The sequence below is a fragment of the Oxyura jamaicensis genome, chromosome 1 (genome assembly GCF_011077185.1).
Source record: "Oxyura jamaicensis isolate SHBP4307 breed ruddy duck chromosome 1, BPBGC_Ojam_1.0, whole genome shotgun sequence".
In the NCBI taxonomy this organism is placed as follows: Eukaryota; Metazoa; Chordata; class Aves; order Anseriformes; family Anatidae; genus Oxyura; species Oxyura jamaicensis.
Genome location: NC_048893.1, coordinates 78898293 through 78909199, shown reverse-complemented (window position 1 = coordinate 78909199; position 10907 = coordinate 78898293). Strand labels below are relative to the sequence as shown.

Below are 10907 nucleotides of genomic sequence, written 5' to 3'. Positions count from 1 at the left end.
AAACACAAATCTGGGTTCTGTGGTGTGTTTGTACTCTATAACAGATTATATTTACTCTACACCTTGGAGGAGAGTGCGGAAGCAAACTCTTACAGAGACAGGTACCTGAACCATACACCTGACATTCATTCCTTCCAGCACTGGTTTTCACTCCAGCAACATCATGCAGCCATCAACATGGGGTGAGGACTCTAGCCCTCTTTGGAGACTGATCCCACTAAATTCCTGTCCTCCTTGCCCAGAAAGAAGGAGAGGATTGATTCTGTTTTCTCCTCCTCTGAAGCTGTATCTTCCACATGACAACAGAAACACATGTTGTTGGGCAGGGATGGTACATCAGGCTTGACCCCATCCCTCCTAAGGAGCTTCTGGAGAGTGGAAAGAGTGAACAGATCTCATCGTGAGACGATGAGAGGCAAGGGAAATGCAGCAGCCAAAGGACAGGAGAAAATTCAACATCTATTATTGCTTTTTAAAATCAAACCTCACAATTTAAGAAAATAAATCTTGTGATCTAGGATTTTTAAGCTTGTCAGTGCTGTGTCCCTGTATAGACAGGTCTCCCTAGAACCCTGCTAGAGTTGGCTGTGACAGTGTAGTGGCTAAGTGCAAAGTCAGGCTTAGGAGAGGAAGGTCTGGAAGAGAGGCAGGGAGCTGAGGGTCTGGATTTGGCAACAGCCCTGGAAGTTCTCCAGACCAGACTCTGCAGCAAGGCTGGGATTTGTGGTGGTTTGGAGGGAGGGATTTGGAGAGTGTATTTAAATTCCAGCTTCAAAGTTCTGGAGCAATCATAAAATCTCAGCAAGTCCCCACTTTGAGGCAAAGACAGAAGCATTGGAAATTCTTCTAAGAGTGAACTCTCTCTGTAAAGCACTGAAGAATTCTGCCTGTAAAGCAGGCTCCATGTTTCATGTACAGGAAAATAAGACTAGAATGAATGCCTAAATTCAACATAGTGGTTAGGTGTTACCAGTGCCCTGTGCAGTGCCAGAAGTGCCTCCACTGAAATTGGCTTCTATTCCAGGAGTCACTTGCTCCCTGTTTGTGCACCTTTGTTTAAACGGGTGCTTTTTTCCACCTCATTATTCAATTTCCTCAGCAGTTTATGAGCAATGCAGAACCCAGCTCAGCAGAACAGGATTTTCACCAGAATACTGCTTTCTCTAAAACATTTTAAAAACAACTTTACAGCTACTGCAGTTTCCTTTGCAGGTATCTCATCTCCCCATTTCCTTTATCTCTGGCAATGCTTGTGTCCTTGCTCTTAATCCAAAACCACAATGTTCTAATTTTCTCTTTGGCACTGCTTAGCAAAGCACAGGCAACAGATCCGATAAAAGTCCCTGTGTTCTGGAATAGTGACGTATTGGCAAAGCAATTGCTATATTGGTCACACGCACACATACATTCTACTCCTTATTGAGTCCAGAAGGGGTAGTTCATACCTGAACACATTATTGCCACAGGAGTTCACACCCCCGAAAAACAGAAACACTCACATGCATGTGTGCACACACACTCTATGTAAAAATTGCACGTAGTGACATTTTTTACTTGCTATCCACTGCAATTTCTCTGCCCACATTATTAAGAACTCTTCCAGTTCCTTCAGAATATTCTTTCTCAGACTTAAACTGCAATATCTGTTGGGTCTGGCTGCTAGACAGCATTTGGAGGGAGGTGGCTGTGTTCCAGCAAGGGAAAAGTAAAGACAGAGAAAAAACAAACAAACAAAAAACTTTTGTACAACATGGATCAACTTCTCTGCAGCTTAGTTTTTGCCTTCTCTGCTTAGAGCTAGCAGTATCAAACATCACACTCATTTGTTTATCCTTTACATAACTGAGAGGCTGAAGTGATTTATCCTGGAGACTTAGTGGTATGCATTCTTCCACCCGGCTTTTGATCAGCTCCACTGTTTGAGCACTGACTGCCTTCAGAGACACAAACCCAGCCCCATCTAGAGGACTGCCGTAAAGGTGGTAAAAAGCCTGGAGGGCATGTTCGATGAGGAGAGGCTGAGAATACTTGGGTTTGTCTACTCTGGAGAAAAGGAGGCAACCTCATTGCTCCCTGCAACTTACTGCACAATGGAAGTGGAGAGGGAGATGCAGATTACCTTCTCCCTGGTAACCAGTGACAGGGCGCATGGGAACAGCACAAAGCTGTGCCAGAGGAAATTCAGGCTGAACATCGCAGAAAAATTCCTTACTATGAGGGTGGTCAAGCACTGGAACAAGCTTCCAGATGGGTGTGTGATGGCCCATGCCGGTCAGCGTTCAAGAGGCACTTGGATAACGCCCTAAATGACGTGCTTTAATTTTGGTTAGCCCTGAAGTGGTCAGGCAGCTGGACTTGATCTTTGCAGGTCCCTTCCAACTGAACTATTCTGTTATATTCCAACTGCTTGCAGACCTCTAGCCTTGTGTGTTGTCCTCATGGTCAATGGGTCCATGAGAGAAAGGACCACAGCAAAAGACAGCAGCCACATAACTTGTGTCCTGCCACAAGCTGCACCGGGGCGGAACCCTGCTGAGAGCTACTCACTTCCTAGGCAACCCCTGGCCATGAGTAGCTGGTCACAGGAGATGGAAATGGGACTGAGTTGGATGAATTGTGCACACCAAGCCTGGGACACTGTTTTTGCTGTTCCAACATTTTTTTCATTCTGCTTCATTGTCTGTGAGTTGGATTGTGGGTTTTTGTTTGTTTATTTGTTTGTTTGTTTCCCCCTCAGGATATGAGTTTCCAATCAGTAACAAGTAGGGAACTCAAAGATGTTTGGACTCAACTCTCACAAAACAGCTACAGAAATCAGCAGGAGCCAGGACTCTAAATACCATTGTGAGCCCATACGCTTTCATAAGGAATTTGGCCATCCCCTGGAACTGCTGTGGGTCTACTGTGAACAAAGAAATGTCAGCTGGGATTGTTCAGCAGGCACTGCCCGTACTTTTTGAGAACCATTGAAAGAAATGAAGGGCAGCCTGGTGTCAGAGTGATTCCCTTTCTTGCTCTGGTTCCTGTTCATTTGTTTATCCAGGTGCACTTTCACCTTTTTCTCAGCCATTGGCACCAGAATCACTCAGCTGAACAAAGCCCTGGAAAGAAAGAAAATTAAAAAAAAAAAAAAAAGAAGAAGAAGAAGAAAGAAAGAACAAAAGGATTTGCATCTGCCCACTCTGCCAAGAAAAGAAAAATCATTTTTTTTTCTTTATAATGTGTCAGTCTTTCCAATATGAAAATATTCCTAAATGTTTAAGATCTCAGATTAGCACTTGAAGATAAATCATTTTTTTGATATAAAAATGATATAAATCATATAAATATGAAATGCCTATTACACTAAAATAGAAGAGCTTCCTTAATTTAGGAAGTATTTCAAGAAGCAGATTTTACTTTGAATTGTGGTAACATACTCAGGTAAAAGTTCAGTATAAACAGTATATATCAGGTTTAAAAATGGCATGTGGAAAGAAGCTCCCAAACTAGATAGCATGTGTTGCCATTTTGTAGAGATAGAGCCACACGCTGTTGGGGTGTGGGGAAAACCACAGGACTCAAGGCATGCAGTTTTTGACCTGCCTGCCTAACGTCCAACCCTGGTGGATGCCACTGGTGGATGCATGCATAAGTTGGCCCTGAACTGGACTAAGCAGGCAAGTGAGATAGAGCTGGAGTGCACTGCAGTTGTTGGATTTCCTGTTCAAACTCAAACACCTGCACGGCAGAGATAAGAATTCAAGTTTTTCCTTCTCTCTGCTCTCCATTGGGCATGGGAGCACTGTGTCAAGGAGCCTAGCTCTATGTAGATGCAATTTTTATGTTCAGAATCCAGTCTCCCTTTCAAGACTGAGACCTGCCTGGGGAGATGCAGACGTAAAAAGTTTGGGGACAGTATGACCACAAGAGTTCAACTTGAGCTCCAGCTGAATGCACACGCCAAGGGCTCGAGCAACAATCCATCTCAAGGCAAAACAATAGAATAGAGGCTGCAGCTGGAACAAGGAGCAGGGGCAGTGCAGTGAAAAGGAAACAAGCTGTTGCTTAGCAAAATAGAAAGTAAACTTGTCTGAATGATGCTAGTGCATCCACAGGGGAGTAGGAAAGCAGAGGCCGGAGGCCAAAAGGACTTGGATTGGCTGGAGAACATCCTGAACGGTACAACCCTGTACCTGGAGCACTATAAACATAGGAATGAGGCAGAAGGAAGGAAACTTCGGGGCTTCTTGTCTGCTTCCTGGGAGAAACGACAACAACAGCTGGTGGCTTGGAGACCTTGGAAGGAGAGAAGCTGCACTCCATCTTCTCTCCTGACCTGCCCTCCAGACAGATCCACCTCTCTGGGGCTCTCCCAAGAAAATGTGGACTCCTTTTCTCCTGAGCTGCCTGCTCTACACCCTGGCGATAGTGGCACAACCGTAAGTGCCATTTCGAGGTCTGGTGATTGACAGGTCCAATGCTGAGGGAGGGGCCAGGATGGTAGGGACAGAGTATGGGACTCTGAAAGTCATTGCCTATAAGGGATAGATATGAGGTGGTATGCATGCCACAAGCCTTGTTAAGAGCACAGGATCCTCCTAAAGGTGGGATTTTTTTTCTTTGAATGTTGCTGCAGTGCAAGATCTAAGTGAGGAGTGTCAGTGGGAGTAAGGAGAATAAGGGTCTGCAGTCTGAGGCAGTCTTACGGGAAAGGTGTAGGATAAAGAGAAGGGCAAGAGATTTAGGGTTGCAGGGCTGGGAATAATTAAGCAGGAACCAGACTGCTGCCAAAGTAGCAAGAAAGGTGGATCCTTTTCTCTTGAGGCTGGAGTAAAAGCTGTAGAGAATCTTGCACTTTGGATGTTGGAGTCAAACTGACCCAGAGCCACAGAGAGCTTTGGGATCAGAATTACACAGCTGCAACTTCCTGAGTGAACACAGCAGTTTGGTTTTGGATCCAAGTCTTAACTCTGAAACTTTTTCCATCTCCCAGTCCGATAGCACTGTTGCCTTTCCCCTGTGTACTGGGAAGCCCTAAAAAAGAGCTCTCTTTGCGGAGGCATAGATGGTCCCTACTGTGTATGCTTCCTTGTGCCACTGTAGCATGCTCCAGAGTTCCATACACACCAGTGTAATGTGAGTTCACCTCAAAGCAGTTTTTCATGTTGTCTCCTGAAATTTATTTTATCCTTTCCATCAACACTGGGAGGTGCACACATTCTCACTGTTAATCACCTCTCCCTCTCCCCAAGCAGAGCAGGTGCTCCCAGAAAAGAGAGCTGCTTCCACACGCCGTGGAGTATTAGTCTCAAGGCAGAGAGACTACTTGATTGTCTTTTTTCCCCACTGCAGGAAGTACCTGATCATCCTCCCAGCTGAACTGCCCTTCCCCTCTTCCCAGAGGGTGTGCTTGGACCTGCGTGGTGTGGAGAAGCCTATTCGTGTGGCCTTAACGCTTGTGCATGCCTCTGGCAACATCAGCATCTACCGCAAGGTTGTTCGGAACAACTGGATCTTCGAGTGCTCCAGGTTTCAGGTGAGGACCATTCCTGGGAGCAGCTTGTAGCTAACAGCTGCCAAAGTGCTCCTTTGGCTCATGACTCTTTTTGCCAGAGAAATGGAGAGTGAGGATGATGTGAGGGGAGAGGGCATGGAAAGGAGTTAATGTACAGTCAGGCAGAGTGTTTAGTGGGAGCTTAGTGTATTTCCTCCCTGCCTCTGTCTGTCTGCATGGTATTGTTCCTGTTGGGTAGCTTACTACCCACCCTGGTGGCCCAGTTCACCAAGAGTGCCTGGCCAGTCACCAAAGGACAGAGGAAGGTGGAGGAGCTTAGAAGCGACCAAACAGCAGCTGTTACCTCATTCTCTCCACTATGAAGGATGCACAGGATGTCATCTGTGCATCGCAGTGCACAAAGAGCCAGACCTTTCATCTCAGGCAGTCTCTCCTCACACCTCACAAACATTATTTTCTTTGTGCTGGCAAATAAGAGTTAATAAGCCCCTGAAGGGACACACTGTGCTGGCCTTCAGAATGAGGTGGGGAAGAAGAAGGTGTCACAGTTCAGGATATGCAAGGAGAAGAGCATATGCTCTAATGCCATCATGTCTTCACCTGCTCCCTGCCAACCTGGCGACTTCTCTTCCCTGTCCTAGGTCCCCAAACCTGCAGGCAGCCAAGAGGTGGGCACTGTCCAGCTGCATATCTCCAACGGCCACTATTTCAGTGCAAAGGAGGAGAAGCAAGTCCTGATTCGTAGGGCTGGCACTGGCACCTTCATTCAAATGGATAAACCTGTCTATAGGCCAGGACAGACAGGTGAGCGCTCTGCATGGAGCACCCTGGCAGTTCCCCTGCCTTGATCTGTCTGTATTTTGTTCCTGTTTTTCCTCGAGGACTGTTCTCGGTGTTTTGAGCCATGTAGTCCTAGCTGGGACAGAGGGAGAAGCTGTGCATGACCGAGGCCTCTGCTGCCATCTGGAGCAATGTATTCATGCTTGTGTTTCAGGGAAGGGAGAGGGCTGGAAGCTGTGGTCTCACAGGCTGTATGTAGGAGCAGGCTTTCCAGGCCCACGCTGGGGACAAAGTAAGATTTTTGTGTCCCCCTCCTCAGCCTGTGCCTCCAAGCACTTGCCTGTCCTGTGAGTGAGTGGAGCCAGCGGGTGGGGCAAACTGTCCAAAAGCAAAGCAGGAACACCGCAGCCTGCTGTGTGTGGGGAGGGGAGAATTGGTGAGCAGGGCCGAACGAGCACTGCGAGGGGGCTGCAGGCAGGCACGGGGGTGCCAGCAGAGCCCTGATTCGGGGATGAGGCAAGCGCAGGTTTAGCCCTGTCTTGAATGTACTGTCTCTACAACATGCTCTTTTCTCCCTTCAGTGAAATTTCGGATAGTGACATTGACTGAAGACTTTGTCCCCGTTAACAGCAAGGTAAAGCCTGTCTAAGTGGATGCAAGGAAGTCTCCAGACTTCCCCTGCCAAGTCTGCCTGCTCTGCCAGCCCCACGCTGTGCCGGCTGACATGGTCTGCGTGTCTGCAGTACCCAAGGCAGCAGACACTGACCTGTTACAAAACCTTGCTGAGTTCAGTCTCCCAGCTGCTTTGTCAGTCTGACAGGACGGTTGCTGGCTGGTGGTAACCCTGGTATGGCTGCTGAGGTCTGGGGAGCGTGCCAGCACTGCCTGCTAGCTGAGTTAGGAGCTCAGAATCTGCTTGCACTTTCCCCTTGCCAGAAAAAAGCTGGCTTCTGAGGGGATCTGCAGGCTGCTGGCTGTGGGCACAGTTACCAGATGGGCTGTGCCCAGGCTCAGCCAGAACTGAGTTCTGCAGCTTTGTGTGGTGCGTTGTACTTAGGGTGGTAGGAGGGTCTGCAGCAAGCCATGGCACGTCTGCAAAATTTTAAGAAAAAAGAATTGATATGGGAAGGGATGCAACACGAACTGATTATAAAAAGAGACGAGAGAAGGCAGTATAAGCAAATTAAACTGACTTGCTGCTGGCAGCAGCTCGTTCTGCCTGAGTCAAGGAAGTGAGAAGTTGCCAGAGACTTGCATAGGTGCTAGCCAGGAAACTGCAAGACTAGCATCTTTCTACATTGAGCAATTCTACCTTTTGCCAGCAGCTGTAAATATCTTGCATTCCTCTGTCCTGAAGCAATTTAAGGAGAGCCAACTGGAATTCATGCCACAACAGATAAATTCTGAGGGGCACAAGTGTGCAAAGAGTTAAATCAAATCCCTCCAGACTGAGATGAAGGGAAAGATCCTTCTGGCTTCTTTAGTGTTGACTTAATTTCCCCTTTTTTTTGGTTATTAATGAGGGCCTAGGATCACACACTCACTTCCTGCCCCAAAAATAGAAGGCATCTGTCTTATATTAGTTAGATAATAGAGTAAGCAATACCTTTGCTTCCATGCCTACCTTTGGTTCATAAAGATATTTGGCCATAAATGCTTGGTGGCTATGTGTAAGTATGAGTAAATTAGCATTATAACTGTTAATAATGCTATGACAAAAATTCAAAAGAGGTCGTATTTAACCAATGCTATTATGAGGCTTGAGTGCACTGCAGCATTAAAGCTGTAATATCTTGTTTATGAATTAGGTGGGTTGGTGATAACACAGGTGCTGTTCACTGGCATGTTTTGCTTAGCAGTGACAGTGGATTTAGTTATATAAGTAGTTAAACTGCACTTTTTTTTTTGGTTAGTTTCAATGAAAACAAACACGTCAGTGATAACCTGCATGAAAGTTCAGAATGATGAATAATGTGAATCAAATGTGGCCTTCTGTTTACAGACCAGTTACTTTCTCCAGTCCCCTGCTTCTGCCTCCTTATGCCTCACTCTCCTTACACCACTATTGCCTCCTGGCTGACAGTTCCTGTGATATAAGAACAGAGATAATAGACATAGGAGGCCCTTCTTTGTGCCTGCCTGGATGTGCTGCTGGAGTCAGCAGCATTACCTATCATCTCCAAGCCTCACCTCCCAGGCCAGGGACTTTACAGGAGAATGTGGGTTTATTTATCCTATAGATGATGCGGCTGTGCTACTTGTTGGGATTTGTATTACAAAACTGATGTCTTTTAATATTTATGAGTTTTGAATGACTGTGAGTATCTCTAATTTTCTCCTTTTTTTTTTTTTTTAAATAGCTAACTATAGCTTTCATGGTCACAGAGTAAAGCTTGAATATGTCTAAATACATCTTAAAAATATATCCATATTATTTCAAAACCATTTTCCTGGTTTCTGTAGGATCAAGCTCCTTGTATTGTAATGTTTGGGACTGTCATGTGGGCTAGGTGGGTAAGATAAGTCTCTATGTAGGTTGGTATATCATGCCAGCTTCTGACACTGCTATCTGTTTGCTTTGCAGTACTCCATGGTGGAAATCCAGGTGGGTGTGTCGGACTCCCCAAGTGTTATGAGGAAAGGTACTTCAGGAGGGATATTTAGGCTGTTGTCTTACTGAGTCAACTTACTTTTCTCAGGGTCCGTGTATACATGTGTATGCATCCAAATGCTTGTAAAAAGCATTGAAGAGACAAATTGTTCATTCTTTTCAACATTCAGGAGCTCCATCCAGACTTTAGCAAACTCTTACAGTTTATCCTTACATCAAGACTGGAGAGTTTAAATGTCAGGATCTTCCACACTATTTTTCAAGGGCAGTACAATATAGAGTAACCCTTTGTGTGGTGGCCTCATCTCTGTTGGTGTTTCAGTTTTCAGGTTGCTGCAGCACCTCCCATTAAAAAAGCAAGCAAGCAAACAAACAAAAACAAACAAACAAAGCAGGAGCCTTTGAAAGCCTCTGAAATCTCTCAAACTTTGAATCCAGTGGGCTTTGGGAAAAGAAGAGCAGATGTTTTTAATGACTGTCTCTTGTCTCCTTTCCTCCAACTACAGGACCCAAACCAAAACCGCATTGGCCAATGGCTGGATGTGAGACCAAAACAGGGCATTGCAGATCTCTCTTTCCAGTTAGCTACTGAACTCTCTCTGGGGACTTACACCATCAGTGTGGTGAACCCAAAAGTGTCCAGTACGTTTAAGGTGGAGGAACATGGTAAGATGGAGTATGGAGAACAAAGAATGGGGTGGAAGAATTATTTATTTCTGTCCTTATAACAATATTCAGCCAAACACCGTAAACTAAGTTTTACTTTCTGAGAGCTAGATTTCAACAAAAATGTATAGTGTGGGCAGTATCACAAATGCCAACAAGGGAGATTGTACTGGAGACTCCTGGAGAGGGCATCTAGTAACAAGAGTTACTAGAGTGTCACAGAGAGAGAATAAACCTAAGATCTCTGTAGCACTTCATAGGTTGGGGGAAAAGGGGGAGACTCATCCTTTAGTTTCCCTGTTTTAAAGTAATTTTAATTTTAAAATTTTAATTAGCTTTTATTTCATAAACATGCTCCTTTATGGGACTCCAGCTTTATGGTAACAAACTCTTCCCTTTCATGATCCATGTCTAGGTAGACTGCTGCCTTTGATAGAGTAACTTTGTGTTTTTTGTTCCAGTGTTGCAGAAGTTTGATGTTTTCTTCGAAGGACCAGTTCAGATTTATGCTTCAGATAAAACCTTCCCACTGCGTGTATGTGGCAGGTGAGGAGACAATCCTGGAGAAAGGAAACAGCTCATCAAAATCTTGTCTGTTCTTCCACACATGTACTCTCTTGAGTCCACCAAGGAGAATTGGCTGAAGAGGGGTGAAACACAAGCATTGCTTTCAAAGAATCATAGATAGTACAAGAGTCTAACTGTTTGGTTCTTGCTTGGGATGGAGGTACCTGAGCTACACCCTGCTCTGGAAGCTGTCTGTCTGGCCTTGGTGGACCTTGTATGGGGAAAGATGCGTATCTGATATGGGACTGATCTGTTGAGGTACAAGGATCAGTACAAGGTTCTCATTTTATTTTATGCTAATGAACTTATTTCCTTCTTAGTAGCAGTGTTTCTCTAGTTCTGTAATCATTAGCAAACACTGAACAGATGAGGGTGTGAAAGCAGGCATGACCTCAGAAGACATAAGCATAAAGGAGAAAGGAGAATGCTCTTGAAAGCACTTTGTGGACAGGTAGAGAGGTGAACAGAGCCACATTTGGAGCTGGGCTGTCTGAAAACTTTTGCTGCGTCTTTGCTGCTGAACAGGCGTCATTTCTTATTAACTGCATTTCAAATCAGAGCATTTAAATTGCTAACAGAAAACAGCACAGCACTCTTCATCACCAGGATAGTTCATGGATGTCTTCCTGTCACTGGTACTGTTAAGGAACATTGCTCTGCAAGAGAAGACCAGAGAGGAACTAAAGCACAGAAAGCCAGCAAGATAGTGGAACTGTCTGCATTGACAAGGGCATGCTAAAGGAAGGAAGGAAGGAAGGAAGGAAGGAAGGAAGGAAGGAAGGAAGG

The 10907-nt window shown here is 45.4% G+C and overlaps 1 protein-coding gene across 1 annotated transcript in view; it reads left to right on the top strand.

Moving 5' to 3' along the window:
- Positions 1–4211: 4211 nt before the first annotated feature.
- Positions 4212–10907, top strand: part of LOC118158242 (alpha-2-macroglobulin-like protein 1) — a 24297-nt gene continuing 17601 nt past the window's right edge. Inside the window, exons 1-7 of the mRNA XM_035312876.1 lie at positions 4212–4421; positions 5335–5518; positions 6139–6301; positions 6859–6911; positions 8862–8882; positions 9395–9554; positions 10016–10100. Coding sequence (XP_035168767.1) covers positions 4363–4421; positions 5335–5518; positions 6139–6301; positions 6859–6911; positions 8862–8882; positions 9395–9554; positions 10016–10100 — 725 coding nt within the window. The 5' untranslated portion in view covers positions 4212–4362. The remainder of the gene's footprint in view (positions 4422–5334; positions 5519–6138; positions 6302–6858; positions 6912–8861; positions 8883–9394; positions 9555–10015; positions 10101–10907) is intronic.